The following is a 22,048-nucleotide window of genomic DNA, read 5'->3' as shown; positions in this document are numbered from 1 at the left end:
TTTGTCTCCTTATTATGGAGTTGTATTCATTTGGAAATATTTTTCTCCCGGTCTGCGGCTTATCTTTTCCTTTTTTTCATGGTGCTCTTTGAAGTACACAAGCTTTGAATTTTGATAAACTCTCATTTATCGACTTTGGAAAAGTAGATCAAGCTTTGGTTGTCTTATCTTAAAAAATCTCTTCCTAACCTAAGAGGACAAAGATTTTGCCCTGAATTTCTTTCTGAATGTTTTGCAGTTCCTCTTTTTCGTTTGGGTCTCTAGTGGATTTGGCGTTCATCCTTCGGGATGTGTGAGAGGTTAAAGGTCTAAATGTGTGTTTTTGCTTGTGAACAGCCAACTGTGACAGGGAACGCCCCGTTGGATGTGTAACAAGCTCATCTATGGGGCTAGCCAACGCTGACCATGTTCTGCAAAATTTCCCTAGTTTGGATATTCGAGTGCACCCCCAGGCCCCTCAGAGTCTGCTCACACTCATGCAGAGCTTGCAATAAAGCGTGGGACAGGAGGGCAGCCAGAGACGGAACCTGGCAGGCAGCCCTGGGGGTTCAGCAGCAGTCCGTGCAAAGCTCCCCGTTTGCTCTGTCTGCAGACTGAGCACCAAGGTCTGTGGGAGAAAACTCGGTTTCAACAGAGCAGACAGTGGAGGGGAGAAGTCTGTCTTGCCTCCGGGGGACACTTAGTTAAGCCACAGCCGGTCTAACCGGTTAGGCCAGTTGCCAATGTTTCGCAGCAAGTAAAGACACGGGGCCCTGGAGATTAAGATAAGGCTTGTTCCGTCTGGTTGTAAATCAGCTCTGCTCTGCCCTGACCCCGGGAGTGCGTCCTGCTTATCACCGCCCTGGGGCCCTGCGCTGCCTCCTTCCCCTGTGGATCTGCAGGCAGCCCCCGGCGTCTTTCCCCACGTCCCTCCCACCCCTCTCCCTGCTGCACGTCTGATTTTCTGAGTCAGTTTTGCATTAAAATATTTGTGTGTAGAGTTGGATATTGGCAGTGTTTTGCGAGTGGAAAAAAGTTTCACTTAAAAAGACTGACTCATGAGAAGCAGACAAGAAAATCATAAAGGATGAGAAAAAAGGGGGAAGAAATTTAAAAAAAGCCCAGAAGGAGGTTTCTTGCAGAAATTCGAGGTTTATAAGCCAGCTGGAACCTCAAAATTTGCTAAATAATTTACTTTGGCAATGAAATGATGTATCAAAGACCTCGGACAAGTCATTATAAAGGCTGTCTCACCTTTAGGCTGATGAGACTAACCCTGATTCTACCCCCTGCAGGTATGTGCCCACTTCAAAAAGTGCATTTCTCAATTACCAGTTGTTTCTACGGATGGAAGCAGGAGTCTGGGGTTAGGACCTCTGCAGAATCCCCATCACAGGGGCTTACTCAGCTAGGAGGAATGCCCTTCTTCCGGCAGCCTGGAATGTCTGTGTGGTGGCTGTGGCTGCTGCAGCCATCCTGAGGCCATGAAGCAGAGGATGGTACAGCTTGGAGTTGCAAGGAGGCTGCTAGCATGGGGTTGCGTCCCTCCAAGAGAGAACACACCCTTCCCTTCTTTACTGTTAAGATTCCACGAATCGGTGAGATCATGTGGTATTTTTGGATCTGTGTCTGGCTTACTGCACTTTGCATAATGTCCTTGAGTTCCATCCACGTTGTCACAAAGGGCAGGATCTCCTTGCTTCTCGTGGCTGAGTCGTGTTGCGTTGTGTGGATGGACCACATCGATGGGCACTTGGGTTGTTTCTAGGTCTTGGCTGCTCTGAAGAATTTTGCTATGAACATGGGGGTGCAGGTATCTTTGAGATCCTGTTTTCATTTCCTTTGGGCAAATACCCAGGAGTGCAATCAGTGTGTCATAGGATAGCTCTATTTTTAATTTTTTGGGGAAACTCCATCCTGTTTTCCAGAGTGCCTGCACCAGTTTGCATTCCCAGCAACAGTGCAAGATGGTTCCCCTTTCTCTGCATCCTCGCCAACATGTTTTGCCCCCTGTCTGTCTGATGACAGGCATCCTGCCAAGTGTGAGGTCATGTCTCACTGGGGACCTCCGTCCTGCCCGCACGCGCACAAGGGGAAGGTTCCACAGCATGGCTGCAGCCACGGCTTCCAGATGATGTTGCTCAGGGAAAACTGCGGGGGCACAGGACTCAGGGTCTTCCTGTGCTGATCCACTGCCTCGCCCACCCGTGCTACCACCGCGTGGTACCGGGGTTCTGAGCCAGGGGACAGGGGCTCCGCCTCGGAAGGGTCCCTGGAGAGGTCGAAGAGCAGAGGAGGGCTGTGCTGGGTCACGCCATCCCCGGAGCAGGGGCACAGGCCTCGGCCGTAGCAGGCCCCCGCCCCCTTGGGGTGGAACTGCGGTGTCATGTAGTGGACCTTCCAGAGTCTTCCACCTAAAGACAAACAGAGCGGTGAACACATGACCTAAGTACCAGCCCTAGGGAAATCATCAACATCCCATCCAAGTAAAAAGAGAGGAGAGAAGAAAAGCAGGTGGTTCTTGCAAAGTGTGTCTATATGGTGTGGACCAGGCACACAGAGGCAAAGGGACTCCTCCCAAAGTGCTCAGTGAGGCTGCCTGCAGGGATGATACCCCTATGGGCCGTGCTTACTTCATTCTTACCCTTCACTCTATTTTCTAATTGCTCCACATCCCCATACTAGTTTCATTAACAGAAGCAAATAGGACACATCAACATTGTGAAAGTTCTTGCTCTGTCCTCAGGGGGTGCATTTGCATACATGGCAGATAATAAAGCCAATCAGAGGGTGGCATGGGGTGCAGCCCGCAGCTTCCCTTCCCCTGTACATTTGCCCAGCACCAGCCATCATTCCCCATGAGATACTGAGTCTCCTCAGCTTCTCAGAAAGAGATTTGCTCTGTAATGCTGCGTTTCATGCGTCATTATGGCCAGCCTATGGCACCCAGAAACGCGGTCAAAGACTAATCTACATGTCCCCGGCGTGGGTTTGCTTTTTTTTTTTCCCAGTGAGATGAACATTTACATTAGCAGACCGCCCTCCATACTGCGGGTGGGCCCCACCCAGTCACCTGAAGGATGTAAGAGAAAGCAGACTGAAGTCCCCTAAAGAGGAAAGAATTCTGCCTGCAGAGCACAACACAGAAATTCTGCCTGAGTTTCTAGCCTTTGGACTCAAGATGTCAGCATCCATTCCTGCAGGACTGCGGGCTGGCCCTGAAGATTTCAGACTTGCCAGTCCCCACAGCCACATGAGACAATTCTTGAAAAATCTCTCATTTCTATCCACCCATTCATCTACATCTGTCTTTATCTTCTATCTCTATCATCTATCTGTTATCTACCTATCTACCCTCTGTCATCTATCTATTTCATTATCTATTAATCTATCCTATCAATCATCCATCCATCATCTATCATCTATCCATCCATCCATGATCTTTCATCTGTCCATCCATCCATCCAACCATCCATCATGTGTCCATCCATCCATCTATGCATCCATCCATGTGTCACCCATCCATCCATCCATCCATCCATCCATCCACTTATCCATGCATCTACACATCCATCCACCTTCCATCCAACCATCCATCCATCCATGTGTCCATCCATCCATCCATCCATCCATCCACTTATCCATGCATCTACCCATCCATCCACCTTCCCTCCATCCATCCATCCATCCATCCATCCATCCCACACACTCTTGGTTCTGTTTCTCAGGGGGAACCCTGACTAATGCAACCCCCACCCCCCGCACTGGGAGAAGGCATGTACTCACTGTCCTTCTCATGCCAGCGTGCTGCATGCAGATACTTTCCACAGTAATGAAACAGGAACTCATGTGCAGAGTGCTCAGCAGCCCCTTGAAGCAAGGGCACCAGGCTGCGGCCATCGATCACCCTGATTCAGTAAAGAGACACAAGGAGGAATCAGACCAAGGCCGCTCAGGCTGCGTTGCACCTGAAAATGAAACTCCAAGCTTGTAAGGGCCCCTGCTATGGGGCAAGAAGAGCAGAGATGAGCTGTCTCCCCAACTCTGTCCAGATTGCAAGTTGTTGAGCAAGATGCACGTCATTGTTTCTAAACACAAAGTCACTAACTTGTGGGGTCATTTTGTTATGCAGCACTCCATACGCAGTGAGCACACAGACATATACACACCATCCCAACCTTGCCAGTCATGGCCACATGACCATATTTTTAAAAAGTTCTCAATCTGAACTTAATGTACAAATGTAGTATTTTCCCTTATAGTTGTAGAACACTTTTAACTATACCCTAATTGTGATGGTTCCGTTTTCTGTGTCCACTTGGCTGCGTCATGGTGCTCAGTGATTTGGTGAAACGCCACTCTGAGTGTTGCTGTGAAGGCATTTTTTTAGATACGGTTAACATCCACAATCAGTGCACTCTGAGCAAAGCAGAGCGCGCTTCACAGTGAAGGTGGGCCTCACAGAATCAGTTGACGGCAGCCAAAAGCAAAGACTAAGTTTTCCCAGAGAAAGTGGAATTCTGCCTTGAGACTGTAACAGGGAAATTCTGCCTGGGTTTGCAGCCCACTGGCCCGACATAAGGATTTCAATTTGTCCACAAATGCATGAGCCAACGCTTAAGATATATGCCTTATTTTATAAACACACAGACACCTGCACATATAACTATTGGTTCTGTCTCTCTTATACAGGAGTATTTATTTGTTCCCTTAAATGGAGTAAAACCAAATCGTTATCAAAATATTTACTGCCTTGTTTTTATCTTGTATTCGCAAGAGTCTTTGGTCCTGTGCTAATATCGAGGTGATGAATCATTTTTAAAGCACGCTGTCACTCATCAACATATAGGCAAGAGTGACTCTCAGGAAATCATAGGGAGATGTGTTTCAATGGATTGACTTCTAATGCTTTCATCTCCCCGTTGTGCTGAGTTATAAAATTTTACCAAAATGGCAAAATGAGTAGATGGACCCAATGTTTTATTTAATCACGTTTAACTGAGTATGATTATTTTGCCTTAGGCTGTCCCCTACATTTGATGTGAGAACTTTCTGAATGTTCTCACATCGTGGTAGGGCTTCTCCCCTACGTGTAAAATAGTAAAAGGACAGCTCTGAGGAACTGGGGAGGACGGAGATCTCATTACATGTGTACCTGTCCTGGGGCACATTGCCGCCCCCCAGCTGGACCACGGTGGGGAAAACATCCATCAGGCTGGTGGGCTCGTGGATCATTTCGCCGGCTGGCAGCACCCCAGGCCAGCGGAAGATCCCTGGGACACGGAGGCCGCCTTCCCAGCCCCCCATCCCTTTGCCACCTGTAAGTAAATGCCATTAGAATTCTCCAGGAGATGGTCCCATCCACACACACACCTGGGTGCACCTGTCTGTCTGTCTCTGTGTATGTACCTGGGCACCCCCACACATAATCACACACGGTGGCAGCCTGCATTTCCCAAAAACATTTGCAGCAATAATTCCAGAACCTCGTCACATCCCTATGGGCACGTGGAGTTCATATGCTCTCCTCTTGAGATTCAGCAGGTCTTTGCAACCACAGGACACGTGGGGTGTGCGATGCGTGGCTTCAGAGCTGTAACTGGCACTGGGATTTCACACTGCGCATGGTTGGTGGTCCCTGTCTTCCTCCGTCCTTTTTCTTTCTGAAAGGACTAGGAATTGGATCTGGGACCCCCTTCTCCTCCTCTCCTACCTGCTCGCCATACCATACACCTGTTCCTTTACCCCTTTTCCTGGTTCTTCTTCATTTCTGGGACCCTTAGCAGTAAGTTGGGGCCCAGGTTGGCTCTTTGGGAAATGCATATAAGTATTGAGCATTAGACAATGTGCTTCCACTTCCTAAGAACTCTGGGTATGGAAATCGAAGCAATCCTATGTTACAGAAGGAGAGTTGTAAACAGGGAGGGATGTGTTCAGAATCTTGCTAAATAAATGCTTCTTTCTTGCAGCTCAAAAACTGTAATGGGCTTGCCTTTGTTTTGTATTGCTGCGTAACAAGTTACTGCAAATCGCTCCTGTGTATTAGGTCTCCCTTCTGTATGTTGGGAGTCAGGTGTGGCTTGGTGGGTACTCTGTTCTGGGTCCCAGTTGGAAATCAAAGGGTAGGCTGTTTGTAGAACATACCACCGGGAATGATGAGAATCTACTGTACAGCTTGGGGATGTATATGGAGGCTTGGAGGAAAAAGCCACTTCCAAGTCATAGGAACATATACAGTCAACTCTCATTCCCTGGAGTGATGTTCTACAAAGTCGCCACAAACACCCAGTTAGCTCATACTGAACCACGACTCTCAGGTGTAATATAGGGCTCAGTTCCAGGGAGACTCTGGTCCCCGTATTTTCATCAGCCAATCAGTATATTTCTGTGTGTTTTGGTTTAAAGACTCCTTATTGAGTAGATATTGTGATTCATTCGCATTGGACTCATGGCCAACAGCGCTAGAATTCCTGTCTGGATGAAGCCAATCTAACACACCTGTTTTCTCCATAAGGCACATCGCAAGCTTCTTGCCCTTGGAAACAGGGAACAGCCCTTCAGGACTACGGGTGGGAGCCATTTGAAGTAGCAAAGTCACCAACAAAAAGCAAACAAAACTATAAAAACGTGGCCACTAAAGAGACCGTGAAAAGGACACGTTTATAGTCTGAGAGATGAAATTGTAGGCACAGGGTTACGTCATCCAACCTTAGTTGAGAACGTGCATGTCAGGCGACCAATATTTTTACTGCTGTTCAAATGAGTACAAAGGCATTTCAAGTATTGATTTTTGGGGTTACAGATATATTTTAGCAAATAAATGAATTCATAAATATGGAATCCATGAATCATGCAGAACAACTGTATCAGACTTTTAAGATGAAAATATAAAGGTATCACGCCCTAAATCTCGCATGATATTGTGGAATACAGGGACACATATAACTAAGGTTATAGTTACTGCACTACCTTTGATTTAGGATGGCATTTATTTTAATTTTATCTTAATTATTTATTTGTATATCTCACTCTTCTACTAAAATGTAAATTCTTTAAGGGAAGCGCAGGTGTCTTTTTTTCTCTCTCTTGGCATCTGGATAGAATTTGGTGTATAGGAGCTACTCAAGAAAATCCCCCTTTGAAAGCACAGACTCTTTTCCCCTTCTGCTTGCTCTCTAGCCTGTATCACTGGGAATCATTTGGTGGGTCACATATCTGACTTTTAACCCCCAACATCCATTGGTCTCACCTCTGAATATTCCATTCCATCCCCCCAGCTGGCCACGTTCGTCCCTTGCCTCCAAATGTCCTCCGTGATCAGAGGTAAAATACGTGAATGTCATGTTTTTCAAACCATTTACTTCAACGGCTTTAAGGATTTCACCTTTAAGAGAAATAGAACAATTCAGGACAGAGCCAACGAAACAGCATCAGCGAATTCAACCCAAATTTGCCCTTTCTTGCTAGAAAGTCCCATAAGGGGACTCTGCAGTCACCAGGAGACCGTCGTTATGAATGTGATGACAAAGTGTGAACCCCTATCTGATTTTCCTGATACCACAGGATTCAGAATCTTGTTTACAAAGATATCACTAGTGATCATTTGTGATATTAATACGGAAAACAGAATAAACACCTAAAGCCAATATGCCAGCAATGGAGTGTTCTGAATGGGCATTGTTGACATGCATACGTGTGTCCATAATGAGTGCATGGGGGTGGGAACGTGGTGAGAAAGGGTTTGATGGGACAACCCCGTCAAGACAGGAGGAAGCCAGAGCTGTGAGCATCCATCTGTGGGTGTTGGCACATGGGGGCCAAGGCTCAGGAGAGCGGAGCCATCTACAAGCCAAGCACTCGCTTTATCTACGGAGACCAAATGCACATCTAAAGCACTGAAAGTAAAGATTTTACACCACACGGGCATGTACAACAGTGGAAATGCATGTTTTTAAAGCATGATGTAATCTGCCCTCCCGTTTTGGGATTGTTTGCCTCTTTACTTGGTCTACTCTAGCACTATGCTTCTCCCAGGATAAGCCCTTGGATCCTGCAAGGATTTAGATGTCTACATTCTTTTAAGAATCTATATACACTTGAAACTAAGGTAACACTATGTATCAACTATACTTCAATGTGAAAACAAACAATCTATAATCTCGCTGGATCTCTCCAGGTTTTCTCCAGGCCACAGTGATGTTGGTCTGTTGCCCTGAACGATAGTGTTCTTGCTTCACTTTCTGCAATGTCTCAAGATGGCTTTATTATTTTTTTTTAAGATTTTATTTATTTATTTGAGAGAGAGCGAGAGCACAAAGATGGGGGAAGAGCAGAGGGAGAGGGAGAAGCAGACTCCCCACTGAGCAGGGAGCCCGATGCGGGGCTTGATCCCAGGACCCTGAGATCATGACCTGAGCCCAAGGCAGACGCTTAACTGACTGAGCAACCCAGGTGCCCCTCATGATGGCTTTAAATAATACACTTTGTAGGATGATTTTGTGCAGAAGTAGGCTGAGGGATCGGAAGTGCTGAAGGAGCACATGAATGATATGGGAAATTTTCTCCCTATTCTTTACCTTTTCTCTTATTCTTTACTGCAACTTGGTTCATAGTGAGGTGGCCCATCTGTTACCAAAGTTCAGTGGTGAGGCCAAGACTGAATGAAGCACGGCTGCACCTTGACTTACCTACAAGCCAATCCATCTCCTCCACGTTGTCGCCATATAAGCCATGCTGGCTTTTCCCGAGAAACCGTTTTGTGGTTACCAAGGGAATGTGTACATGCAGCAAGGACACGAAGAGAAGGAATGGCCTGTGCTTATTTCTGAAAGAAGAAAAACATCCTTCAAACACGATGACACCTGTATTTGATCCTGTTTCAACAGTATTTGATCCATTTGAGTCCTTGAAACTCATCTCCCCATCGGGGCTGGTTTAAGAAATTCCAAAGATGATAAAGAGACTCAGGTGCTATGAGAACTCACCTCCTCTTTAAAAGTGGGATTACCTTTCAATATAGGAAATTGCCTCGTGTAGCATGAGACTCGCCGTTCTTTCCAAAACCATGGGCTGCTCTGTGACGTCATGGTTTCTCATCAGGATACAGTTCCAACGACGCACAAACCCAAAGCTGGCGTACCAGGAGATGAAGAAGAGGAAGACGAGGCTGGCTGCACCCAGGACTACCTTCCAGGACACAGAGATTAACCCCCAAGTCTTACCAACAGCAACAGTCAGTACCCCCAGGGCCGCCATCTGGGTGTAATGCCACAGCCTGGCTCTAGTCGTGGCGTCCAGTCCCGGGGGCCTGCCTGGCTGACAGTCATCCACAAGCGTGAAAGGCATGCCATAAAAATAGTCAAATCCGTGGTTCAGTGGGTGGTGGCAGTGGTCGGTGCGGGATTCACAGTTCACACCCTGGTGCCATTTTCCTGAAGATAAGAGCAAGAAGTTAAACAAGAACACACATGGAAGGCACTCTGTCTGATACCAATCACCTTCTCAATAATTTGGATGCTCCAATGAAAATAAAGGTATGCAAACAGCAAAATCTGAAAAAAAAAAGGAACATGATATAAATTTGAGATAGAAAGGAATAAAATGAATGTTTGATACTGGTTTATTTTTAAATGGTTACATTGCACTTTGCAAATACTCAACAAACGGTTGGAGGTCATGATCGTTATCAAGAGATTAAAGGTTTAAAGAAAAAGAAGATTAAAGGTTTAAGGTTTTCTGGACTGTTGGGAATTACAATTTGCAACCCTAGACTATTCTGCTATTAAATAACTCAGAAACTATCACTTACGATATTTCTTACTTAAAAGACAACTACTTGATAATAGGAGCTGGCTCTAGAATAATCTTATGATAGAGCAGAAGGAACTGACTCACTCTAATAACTAGTAAGCAAGAATTGCTTAAAATAGATTTTTTCCAAAGGCAGTAATTTTATAATATCATTGAGATGGAACATGAGGAAGCCCATATATCAAATTCTAGCAGGATATACAAGAATTGGGTTCTCTCCAGATGCTCAGCCAGCTTAAATTTAGCTACAAGATAGAACAGAAAAGGGTCCAAGGTACTACTTGCCATAATTTCCAAGTGCAGAGGTTAAACTGGGTCCCTGCCCTGCTCTTCCCTCCCATGACTCACAAAGCGTCTTCAGAACTTGTAGGACTGGTTTTAGTTCCAAGCCCAGGGACATTCCTTCATATGCCTGCTTACATTTACGAAAGTGAAAATGCTGAGATGGGGTGAAATAGGTGGAGAAGAAAAGTATACAGGACGGCCTCCATCTTGTCCACTTTCTACCATTTGGAATGTGAAGAACAGCCTTGTCTGAATATAGATGGGGTGTGTGCACCAGAAGAATAAAGAGGCACAGAACGAACTGATACACAGGTCTGCAAGTCCAGTAAACACAAAATAAATCTACTCATCTAGTTTTAAACACAGTTCCACCCACAGAGTAGGAGATACCTGGGTGGCTGTGGGGTCAAGGACATTGACCCAATGGTGGTGAGTTGGTAATGGAAAGTTCCAGTCAATTTGGGTGGCTAAGAAGCTTTGCTCTACTTCTTAGGATTGAAAAGAGAAATATGGGCGATAGAGCAGATGTATACAAAGTCCTTGAAAATGGGATATGCTATATTCTGAATATCTGCGTCTCCCCAAAATTCCTATGTTGAGACCTGACCCTGAGGTTGATGGTATTTGGAGGTGGGACCTTGGAGAGGAGATCAGATCCTCCGGGTGGAGCCCCTGTGAATGGGATTAGTGCCCCAGAGAGATCCTCACCCCTTCTTCTCACATGTGAGGACACAGAGAGAAGACAGTCATCTGTGAAGCAGGATGAGGGTCAGTCCTCACCAGACACGGAATCTGGATCTTGGACTTCTCAGTGTCCAGCACTGTGGGAGGTAAATCTACATAATCTCTATTTCTAAAGTAGCAGGACATTTTATTTATTTTATTTTATTTTTTAAAGATTTTATTTATTTATTTGAGAGAGAGAGAGAGAGTGAGAGAGAGCATGAGAGAGGAGAGGGTCAGAGGGAGAAGCAGACTCCCCACGGAGCAGGAAGCCTGATGCGGGACTCGATCCCGGGACTCCAGGATCATGACCTGAGCCAAAGGCAGTCGCTTACCCAACTGAGCCACCCAGGCGCCCACGTAGCAGGACATTTTAAAAGGGGGTAAGGGTGGTTACCCACACCTCCAGCCAATCACCGCCCTGACAAAGTGGGGGTGTCATAGTCCCTTCTGAACTCAACAGTGACTCTGAGTGTGGAAGAGCTGGTGAGGAATCGAATGGGACCCCCTGCATACAGACCCGACCCAGCCCTCCCTTGACCGAGGGGTCGGGGAAGACGCCTTCATCATCTGGCCTCTGATTCCTCTAAGACGGGATACCACTTCTAAACCCACAGGCTGAAGCAAGCAACGAAAGCGGTCACAAGCATGTGGTCCATGACAGGTGGGCGCCCATCTGTAAAGAAGTCACCTAGCAGGTGTCAGAGTGCCGTTCTCAGACCGGTGGTCTTACAAGGTTGGCCCTTGACTAATGATGTGTGACAACTGGCTCTCCAGAGGATTCCCATCATTCCCTAAATAGTAAGTGTGGCTCTGTGTCTAAAATGTTTGCACAATGTGGTTTTGCTGAACACCTGCTTTCCTTCTGGAGGCTGGAGTTTTGGGGGGTGCCAGGCAGCGGGGGCCTATGAGACCAGCCCCTAATACAAAGCCTGGGAATGGAAGGAAAGAGGCAAATCTCGCAAGATGTTGAATTAAAATTGCCTGTCAATGACAGAAGTTCCAACAATGTGACCAACCCAAGAGAGATCAGATGGGGTCAGCACCCTATTTTGGTTCTGACACGTGATGTTTTCGCCTTGTTGGGAAACAGGTGCTTTTGATGGTTGATTCTCCATCCCCCTGAACCGTTTGAGTACCTATGAGTCCGGTTGCATAACCTTGCTGCTGCAGGATTCTCGCAAACGTGGTTTCATTCGCAGGGAGTCCGCCCGATCCCCCATTCCACTGGAGGGCACGGTACCCATCATCGGCTTCCATGCCTGTGGAGCAGAGCAGAGAGCAAGCACTCACTCTCCCTTGACTACAGCAGGGGTTCTTGCCTGGGGAGGAACCTGGCCCACACCAGGGGACTCTTCACCCTGTCTGGGGTTGGTTTGCGTTGTCACAATTGCAGGAGGGGTTCTACTGGCATCTGGTAGGGGAAACACCCTACTGTGCCCAGGATGCCCCTACTACAGAGAATCATCCAGCGCAAATGTCAGCAGTGCTAAGGTTGAGAAACCCTGCCTTGGCATGAGAGATTCTGTCTGTTTCTCTCTCTCTCTTTATCATCCATCCATCCATCCATCCATCCATCTGTTCATCTATCATGTATCATCTATCTATCTATCTATCTATCTATCTATCATCTATCATCTATATCTATCATCTATCATCTATCTCTATCCATCCATCCATCCATCCACCCATCCACCCACCCACCCATCTATTCATCTATCATCTATCCACCTATCTATCATCTATCAATCTATTAATCTATCATCTATCAAACAATCTATTATCTATCTATCTATCTATCTATCTATCTATCTGTCATCTATCATCTATATCTATCATCTATCTATCATCTATCTCTATCCATCCATCCATCCATCCATCCATCCACCCATCCACCCACCCACCCATCTATTCATCTATCATCTATCCACCTATCTATCATCTATCAATCTATTAATCTATCATCTATCAAACAATCTATTATCTATCATCTATCTATCTATCTATCTATCTATCTAATCTATCTATATCTTCTATCCATGATCTGTCTATGGCAATGGTTCCCAACCAAAGGTAATTCTGCCCCCCAAGGAACATTTGGCAATGCACGGAGACATTTTTGGTTGTCACAACTCGGTGGGGAGAGTGGCTGCTACTAGCATCTTGCACATAGAGACCTGACCCCCAGCACCTCAGAATGTGACTGTGTTTGAAGATAGGGGCTTTAAAGAGGTAAAAATGAGGTCATCGGGGTGGGCTCTGATCCCATAGGACTGGGGTCCTTATAAGAAGAGGAGCTGAGGACACAGACACTCATAGAGGGACGACCATGGGAGGACAGAGGGAGGAGGCAGTCTACACACCATGGAGAGAGGCTTCAGGAGGAACCAGCCTTGCCCATGCCTGGATCTCAGACTCCCAGCCTCCAGCCCCGCCTGGGTGTCAGATCCCCAGCCTCCCAGATGATCAGAAAATTAATCTCTGTTGATTAGGCTGGTCCTTCTGTGGTATTATGTACGGCAGCTCAGACAGACTAATACAACAATATTCCAATATGTGAATGTACCAGTTTATTAACCCACTCTTCCGCTGATGAACTGTGTCCGTGTTTGCACCGTACAAACAATGCTGCTGTGAACGTTCTCATTCGATCTTTTGTAGAGCGTGCATGTGTGTACATGTTGGGCACCTACTTAGGAATTGCTGGGTCACAGGGTGTGCATGCATTCAGCTTAAGCAGACACTGACAAACAAATCAGGGCCCCCTCCTGCAACCTCACAGTGCATCTCACCAACCTCTTCCTTGTCCCTCTCTGACTCTGACCCTTCTGCTTTCCCCTTAGAAGGACCTTTGTGATGACACTGGGCCACTTGCATAATCTAGGATAACATTCCCATCTGAAGATCCTTCACCTAATCCCATCTTCAAAGTCCCCTTTGCCATATAAGGAAACATTCACCCATTCTGGGAATTAGGATGTGGGATCTTTGCGGACCATTATTCAGCTCCCTACATGCTCTCTCAGAGCCTGTCTGAAATCATGACTACACATCAAGATCGACTAAAATATTTAAACAAATAAACACAATGTCAACCATAACCAGCTACCCTTGGAGAGTTCCAGGCTCTGAATTCCCAATCAACCAAATCATTGCATGACTACCTAAAACACAGTATTCTTTATGTAAGTTCTAGGTGATGCCACCACAGATTATATCTGCACCATTTTCCCTGGATCTCAACCACCGCTAATAATATTAAGGACAAGTAATGAGTGCACACAGACATGCCCCTTTCTCAGTCATCCCCACAACACTGACCTGACCTGAGGGAGTGCCTCCCCGTGAGGAAGGAAGATCTGCTGGGAGTGCAGAGGGGGGCGGCCGCCAGGTGCTGGGTGAGCCTCACACCTTCCTCTGCAAGCCGGTCGATATTGGGTGTCCTGCGCAAACCACACACAAACATCCCCGTCAAGATGGTGCTTACAGGGATCCCTGCACCAAAAGGCATGGCACGGAGTACGTGAGTATTTCTTGAGGGTCTTACAATTACTTGCATATGGTGTCCTGCAGAGGCAGACGGACCCAGCCCCAAAACAACCAGCATGAGCACATGTACTGAGGACCACTGCTGCAGAGGTGCTGAGCCCTTCTCCCCGGTCCGGGACTGCGGCCCAGCCCACTGCGTGCACAGCCACCATCTCAGCCCACCGCCTCACCCAAAGGTCTTGGTGGCCAGGAACAAGCTTCCCTTGATGCTTTTGCTGTGTGTAGTGATAAGAGTTGTGCACCATCTTGCTCTTGGTGTCTGCTTTTGTCAGCCAGGAAGTTGTGGCCAGGAAGGTGGGTCTTTCAGAGCTTGCTACTCTTTGCTCCTCTGTGAGCATGCTCTATCTCACAAACGGGAAACCGTCTTCCCAATTGAATGGGGAAGGAGTGCCCCTTTCCTGCCTACACCACCAGGTTTCCACGTGGAAGGGTTAACTAGCAGAGAGCAAGTGGATTAAAGAGAGACAGGAAGACATGAAGACTGAAGCCACTGGCTGGAATATTTATATTGGCTGGAATAGAATCTTTGAGAGCGGATACCTAAAACTTCCTTACTGGGCAGGTGGTCCAATGGCTCCAAGGTTAAAGGGATCTTTGGAGGGGACTTGAGGCATGCATGGTGGGCTTCTTTGCTGAGTATGAGTGCTGGTGGAGGGCGCTGAGGGAGCTGAGACTGGTCCACAACCATCATCTACCAGGGAGAAGAGCCTCTAAGTGTCCCTGTTCTCCCAGAGCACTCAGAAGTGACCATGGCTTTGTTGAGGGTCTGGGCAGCCCCAGGCTGAGTCATAGCACTAGTGGATGCTATTTTCTTGGACACAAGCCACTTCCAAATCCCTGTGACCCAAACTGCTTGCTAGTGGAAGGATGCCAGGTGTCCCAGAGGGTCCCTGTCCATAAGTTTTGTGGAGAGAGGATAGAAATAAAATGAATCCTGAAGGAGCTATAGGCCAACTGAAGGACTTCTAGGAGCCAGCAGGCATCCCAAAGTCCTACTGTGGGTTTTTGGGTTCAAGAACTTTCAGACGCAAGACCACGGCCAAGACCATTCTCCAAACGTTGTGGTAAATACCTTTCTCACTAACTCAGATGGCATTGCCAATTTTGAAGAACACATTTTTAGTTTTAATTTTTGCTTTTGTTTTGATCCCTCCGAGTGAACATAGTATATGTTGTCTGAAAAAAAAAAAAAGAAAAATTACGTGTATTCTTCAAAATCCTCGAAGCTGGTTAAGCACAGAGGTCATGGGCAGAAGGAAAGTGTTCAAAAGATGTTTGGTGTAAATGCATGGGAGGTCACTAAGTAAGTTCTGAGTTAGTGTAGTAATAATATAACACCTTTGGAGATTATTAAAGTGAAAAGCTGCAGTTTTGGAATCCCTGTGTTATCTTTCATCCCAACTATTTCTTAGTCATCGGAGTGATCTCCCCGTTTGCAAGGAGGCAAGCAAAGTTGGGAGATTGAGCCACTTGTCCGTCCCTGGAGCTAGGAAGTGCCAGAGGAGGGTTTAATACCTCCTTAAGTCACACCTTATCCGTGTGACTTAAAAAATCCACCGAGGGTGGCATTCTGGGGGTTGTGGCTCAAGCACCTCCATCCTCAGGCTCCCATCTTCCATTAATTATAGATTTTCCAATAGTTCACAACCACCCGTCCACTTTGTGACCATTAAAGCTTTTTTTCTGATGGCTTTGTTCGTATTTAAAGATAGAGTGCCCTTCTCCCTCTTGTGTGCAAACTGTTGTCTGTACTCCTTCAGCTGTGGCTTCCACGCCCCTCCTGCATGCCCAGAAACCACAGCTGAAGCTCCTATTTCAGAGACCCGCTCCTTCAGGCAGCTGCTGGGGCCCTGCCGTGCTTCTGTTTTTGGAGAATAGCCGTGTCAGTCAAGACTGTTCTGGCCACTTTGGTCACCTTTGACTCTTTTTAAAATTGCAACCAACCGAAATAGAAATGCTGTTATTAAAAATCACCCATTCTGTACTCATGCTGGTTGTTTTCAATAACCCAACTGTAAAAATTTACTTTTTTTTTGACTAAACTATGAACATGAATTGCAAGGGCTTATAGGATTCTACTAATTAAGTATAATTATATTAGCTCTGACCTATTTTTCAGTTTACAAAAGCTCTATCTCTAGTTTGATATCCAATAGTCCATCTATTATTTACCAATCTATCTATCATCTATCTACCCATCCTTCCATCCATCTTTCCATCCATCCATTTACTCATCTCTAGTTTGATATCCAATAGTCCATCTATTATTTACCAATCTATCTATCATCTATCATCTATCTACCCATCCTTCCATCCATCTTTCCATCCATCCATTCATTATCTATTCACCCCTCTTTCCATGCTTCCTTCCATCATCCATTCATCCATCCATCTATCCATCCCTCCATCCATCTTTCTACCCTTCCTGCCTGCCTTCCTTCCTTCCTTCCTTCCATCTTTCCATCCATCCATCCATCCATACATCCATTTGTCTGTCTAGCTATCTATCTCTCTTCTTTCAAGTATTTATCTCTTACAGATGTCTTCATGATTATCTACATTGTGGAACAGAATGAAAAACAGCACAGGTTTCAACCTGTGCATCGAAATCTTCTGCAGAATCTCATTCCTCTACTTGTTAAAAGATACCTTCAAACAGGAAAAATGCTACTGATTTTAAATTCTGTGTTTCTCAATCATGTGATTTCCTTCTTTCCCTAACCAAGTTGATTGGCCAATATAATCTTAAAATATTACTCTCAAGTGCCTTTCATTTTTTACGCATTCTTTTCCTTTTAAATAACCCTCTGCCCTGTGGGATCAGATATTTTCATTTTAAAAACGAGAGAAAGTATGAGAGTGTCTGAGAATGATATAAATATGCTGAGAAACAGCCCAGTGACTCTCATGAAAGGAATGGAGGGGCAGGGCATGTTTGAGATTTTCCTGAAAGAAGAGAGATCTTTTCTTCCTATTATGCTAATAAAACGAGCAGGTTTCACATGTACTTACAGACTTGTCTCCATCATTCACACATGTCTGGTGTGGCTTTGCTGTTCAAGCATCACGGGGTCCCTTTAATGTTTTGCATCATGGACCCAGAAGGAAACATGGAGATCATCCAATGGCCTTATATCAAGAGGGGAAACCGAGGCTGGACGTGTGACTGATGGCACAGCTATTCAGAAGCAGGGTTGGGGCCACAGAGCCAGTCCCGGGGCCCCCTCTTCTGTCCTGACTTCCTGTTCCGCTGACCCTTGGTAACTACACATTCATCACACAGCTCATGGGTTCTCAACTTCCATTTCTTACGAGGCCAGATATGAAAGACAGACCTGGTGTGGCCCACATGCGCGACCAGAGTGACTGGCAAACAAGGGTGTCTCACCTGATTTCGAACACAAGCGCCTTCCAGCGTATTTAGGCATGACAGTGAATACCGTGGCTGCTGGAGAGAATTCTACGGGACGGCTTACCAGTGAAGCTTCACTTACTATGCGCTAAAGGAGTCGGAACAATGTCATAGCAAATCTCCTAAGGACGAAGGGAAGGAGGCCTTACAGCATGTGCTCGAAAGCAAAGACAGCTTCTCTAAACCGGGTGGTTCTTAAACCCAAGTTAAGTCTTCTACCTGTCAGCCTTGATAGCTTACTTGGGCAGAATTGTTAAACGGGGTGTGCCGTGCTCATGTTGGGGTGGGTGGACATGCAGTGGAGACAACATTTTGAAGACCAGGGAAGTGTGGTACGTTTGTGCAGAATGCCCACATTCCTTATAAGCGGATCGTGAAGGGCATGGCCCCCACATCGGTAAGGGGAGCCCTGCAACCCATGTGGTCTGTTGGCTCAATGTCTTCATCAATGAGTCAATGCATTAAATTAAGAGAATATCCCTACTGGCTTTAGGATGCCCCCAAAGACCCTCCTTCCACTCGGCCTATATTTTAGTTGGAAGGCAAAACACTGGACATAAAAAAAATAATCATCATCATCATGGGTGCTGCCCCCCTAGTGGTGGTATTGGGCATGCACTCCCAGTTTCTTAATTTCTTAATGGCTTACATTTTCTTAACCCAAAGCGGCAGGCCGCAAACGGTCCTGAGGGGTTAGGAATTCATGATCCGAATCCCGGGGGACACGATTGAGTCCATTACAGGGAGAGATGGCTCGGAGAGGGCAAGGCGTTCTCTTGGGGTGTGAAAATATTCTAAAATGCACCGTGGTGATGGATGCACTTCTCTGAAGATACCAGAAGCCAATGAATTGTCCAGTTTCGCTGGGTGAATGGCCTGTTCTGGCCAGTACAACTGGGCAGGCTCAGCGTGGGGAAGGAAGATCCCTGCATACACAGGGCAGAGTTCTGCTCTAGTTGGGAAGACTGCAACCAAAGGGGGTGGGCCCGGGTCTCTGTAGGCCAGTCCCAAGGTGGATAGCTACTGCAAGGCAGATTGTGTGATGCTGGGGTGGTGGCCTTCCAAAAAGAAAGGGAATGAGGTGCTTTTCTTCCTTTTCTCCTCCTGTTGCAAAGACCACGCAAACATCATCGTCCGCATGTTTGCCAGCAGGGATGGTGTAGAAGCTTGCATACTGTGAATGTGCACTAAGCTCTCCCCGTGGGTGAATAGCAGCCCCAGGGGCAGAGCTGCTACATCCTAATCCCCAGTATTTGTGAATAGGACCTGTGACTTGGAAACGGGGTCTTTACAGGTGTAATTAGTTAAGGATCTGAGATGAGCTCATCCTCCATCAGGGTGGCCCTAAATCCAATGACAGGTGTCCTTATAAGAGACAGAAGAGGAGACACGGACCCAGAGGAGAAGCCACGTGAGGACGGAGGCAGAGATGGGAGGAACATGGTCACAAACCCAGGGATGCCTGGAGCCTCAGAAGCTGGAAGAGGCAGGAAGGACCCTCCCCTGGAGCCTTGGGAGGGAGCATGGTCCTGCCCCACCTGGATCTCAGCACCCCTGTCCCGCCTGGATCTCAGACTTCTGGTCTCCAGGACTGAAACAGAAGAAATTCCTGTTGTCTAAAGTTACTCCATTGGAGGTCCTTTGTTCAGGCAGCCCTAAGAAAGGAATACACCCACCTACCAGAGTGCCGCCTTGTTTGAACATTTCAGTTTAGGACCCCACTTCCCAATCAAAAAATAATTTCTTGGGTGTTCAGATCTGATGCGCTAAGGAATTTCCCACTACAGGCAGATTTTAAATGCATCATTCAGCCAGATGCAGCCCCTCACACACACACACACACACACACACACACACATACACACAGCACCAGGACCCCCAGCATCATCAGGACATTATACCTGAGCGTATAGTTCCCATAGCAACCAAGATCCCCAATGCCAAGATCGTCTGCCATTATCAGTAGAATATTGGGTTTAAAGGCATTTGCAGCTTTTAACTCGGAAGTCCTCGAGAGCAAACACAGAAGGAGTAGAACCGACAAAGAGTCCCTGGAGAGACAAACAAAAAGGCCAAAATTAACGTCGACGATCTGGAATGTTCAGTCGGTACTTCAAAGCGGCTTGCTGGGAAGGCACATGCATTTGCCCTAAATTAGGATGTACCAAGGGATCCCATCTAGGTGCTGGTTCCTTTTGTTCTGACTGCTCGCACACTAACACGCGGAGCAGAAACCGGGGACGCGCGAGGGTTTTGTCCAGGTACCCCCTCCGCTCCCCTTGGTCATTAATCCTACTTGTGTGGGGCGCTCCCTAAAGGGCAGGATCAGCGGGCTGAGCGCTCGCCTTCCGGGCCGCGCCTTCCTCCCTTTCCCGGTGCAAAGGGGGCCCGAGCGCGCCTTGCGACCCCCGAGCGACCGCACAGGAGGGAGGCGGACGCAGAGGGCTGGAGCAGCGGGACACATGCATTTTAAAAGGAAGAATGTGGGATTCAAAGCACCCCAGCCACGACAGGGGGACACAACACGGGCTTGGAGCGCGCGTTGCCAGCGAGGCCGGGGCGCACCCGCGACCGCGCGGGACAAGGGGTCTGGGGCGTCCCGGACGCGGATCCCCGGCCCTGCCCGCCCCATAAAGCGGGAGGGACGCGGGGCCTGGAGCGCCCTGATGCTCATTCCGGGCTCCTGGCTGGCAGCTCGAGCGTGCCCCGGGGTCCCCCGGCAGGGCCCCCAGTGCTGTCCGGTGCCCCGATTGCGCCCTGGTGCGCAGCAGGGGACAGGGACTTGGAAGGCCCGGCGGGACAGGGCCTAGGCGGAGGGTCGAGGGCGCGGCCGCATCCCGGGCGGGGAGCTGGCCTGGGGCGTCTTAGAGGGCGGTGGGGAGGACAGGAGGGGCACGGCCGCGCTCCGGCGAAGGGGGCTTGGGGGACCGGGCATGTTTTTAGGGCTGGGGCTCGGGCTGGGGGGCCGGGCCGGCAGGGGCGGGGCCGTGCAAGGAGGAAGAGGCGCGCTCTGGGCCGCGCGGATCCAGGGGCTGGACCGGAAGTGTCTCAGAGTGGGGGAGGGTGCGGCCGTGCTGGGATGGGGTGGGGTGGGGGAAGGGAAGGAGCGGGGCGTGGGGGGACGCGTGCTGGAGAGGGAGACGCCCCCCTGCTGTTGGGGGGCACGGAATCGAGGGGGGGCCGGGCGTGTCGTAGAGAGTGGGCTGTGTGGACACGGCCGCGCTCCGGGTAGGTGGCTGGGAGCACCTGCTAGACCCAGGGGCACGCCGCAGCGCTCTGAGGGGGACAGTGTTTGGGGGCATGTCTTGCTCGCGCGGGGTACTCGGGGCGAGGGAGCGCGTCGTACGCAGTGGGGGATGGGCACCAGGCCTCTCTCTGCCGGGGCGTGGCCTCCGAGCACCAGCCCGGCGGTTCCCCTTCCGCTGGCCGCCCCCCTTCCCTCCTCTGCCCTCCTCTGCCCTCCCCTCCACCCAGCTCTCTGGTCCCGCGTCCCTCCGACTGCAGACGGACGTCTAGCTGCGTTCTGGTGACTCCAAGGCGCACACCCCGCCCGCGCGTCCCGGAGACCACGCTCGCGCAGTGTGCACCTCCCCAAGCCCCCATCCCCGTCCCGAGGGGGGCCGCGTCCTCGGGCCCCGCGCACCTGGCAGCTGGCGCGCTGCGTCCCCTCGGAGCCCTGGGTCCCATGGCCGCGCGCGGGCCGGGCGCGCAGGACCTTGTCCCCAGCACCAGGTGCCGGGACCCGCCCACGCAGCGGAGCCCTGCGGGCGGGAGGCCCCGGTCCCGCCCCAATCCGTTTAATCCCCTGTCGCCCCGGGCCTTCCGGGAATTGATTTGGAAACCGGTTTTCCGAGTCCCAGTCGCCTCCGGGCGGGCACTCCCGGGAGACTGGGGTGGAGGAGAGGATGCTAAATCCCGGCTGGGCCTGCACTCGGGGAACCCCAGCAGCCCTCGGCCAGGGAACCCCCTTTTCCAGCAAGCTCTCGAAAGGTCTGGGGATCGGCCGCGTGCAAGCAGGCTGCCTGGATGCGAATTGTTTCACTAGGGTCCAGGATGCCAGCCCCCTTCTCTATGGCCAAAGTGGGGGCAGGGGTTAGATGTGACCCAGGCTAGTTAGACCCGCACCCAGGGACTTGACATCGGGGGTCTGCCTGGTGGTCATATCCACGTCCTGGACCCCATTAGCTGCCCCGAGGTCTCTTTTTCCCTTTCCAACTCAGTTCTGCATTTTGTGGAGATAGTAATTGCGAATTAAGGTTTGCCAAAAGCTTGGGGGTTGCGGTAGGTTGC

At 48.8% G+C, this 22,048-nt stretch overlaps 1 protein-coding gene and 1 long non-coding RNA gene across 6 annotated transcripts; one reads left to right on the top strand and one right to left on the bottom strand.

The window, feature by feature from the left end:
* Positions 1 to 1,111: 1,111 nt before the first annotated feature.
* On the bottom strand, positions 1,112 to 21,538 carry ARSD (arylsulfatase D). Of its 5 annotated transcripts, none has more exons than XM_036097790.2 (10): positions 21,402 to 21,538; positions 19,660 to 19,809; positions 14,119 to 14,240; positions 11,937 to 12,059; positions 8,987 to 9,410; positions 8,667 to 8,803; positions 7,229 to 7,363; positions 5,135 to 5,297; positions 3,766 to 3,887; positions 1,112 to 2,393 (listed from the first exon to the last, which is right to left on the bottom strand). In XM_036097790.2, the coding sequence occupies exons 1-10, from the start codon at positions 21,443 to 21,445 to the stop codon at positions 2,035 to 2,037; spliced, it is 1,779 nt and encodes a 592-aa protein (XP_035953683.1). In that variant the 5' UTR covers positions 21,446 to 21,538; the 3' UTR covers positions 1,112 to 2,034. The 5 variants fall into 5 exon arrangements, with proteins under 5 accessions (XP_035953683.1, XP_035953685.1, XP_035953686.1 ...); XM_036097792.2 differs by lacking the exon at positions 21,402 to 21,538 and adding an exon at positions 19,924 to 20,726; XM_036097793.2 differs by lacking the exons at positions 19,660 to 19,809; positions 21,402 to 21,538 and adding an exon at positions 17,359 to 17,387.
* On the top strand, positions 9,407 to 17,353 carry LOC118539323 (uncharacterized). Its single transcript, XR_004919111.2, has 2 exons — positions 9,407 to 11,598; positions 13,988 to 17,353. It is a non-coding gene; the product is annotated as an uncharacterized LOC118539323 (long non-coding RNA).
* Positions 21,539 to 22,048: the final 510 nt, after the last annotated feature.

The sequence above is a fragment of the Halichoerus grypus genome, chromosome X (genome assembly GCF_964656455.1).
Source record: "Halichoerus grypus chromosome X, mHalGry1.hap1.1, whole genome shotgun sequence".
Classification (NCBI taxonomy): domain Eukaryota; kingdom Metazoa; phylum Chordata; class Mammalia; order Carnivora; family Phocidae; genus Halichoerus; species Halichoerus grypus.
The sequence above is the reverse complement of the archived record's forward strand: the minus strand, read 5'-3'. Positions and strand labels throughout refer to the sequence as shown.

Bases quoted from the DNA above. Each gene is read 5' to 3' on its own strand.
- ARSD (XM_036097790.2), bottom strand. From the start codon at position 21,445: ATGGGACCCAGGGCTCCGAGGGGACGCAGCGCGCCAGCTGCCAG. The intron at 12,060-14,118 runs GTCAGTGTTGTG...TCTGCTCCACAG, and splicing joins GAGGCACTCCCTCAGGTCAG to GCATGGAAGCCGATGATGGG. The intron at 5,298-7,228 runs GTGAGACCAATG...ATTTACTTACAG, and splicing joins ATGGAATGGAATATTCAGAG to GTGGCAAAGGGATGGGGGGC.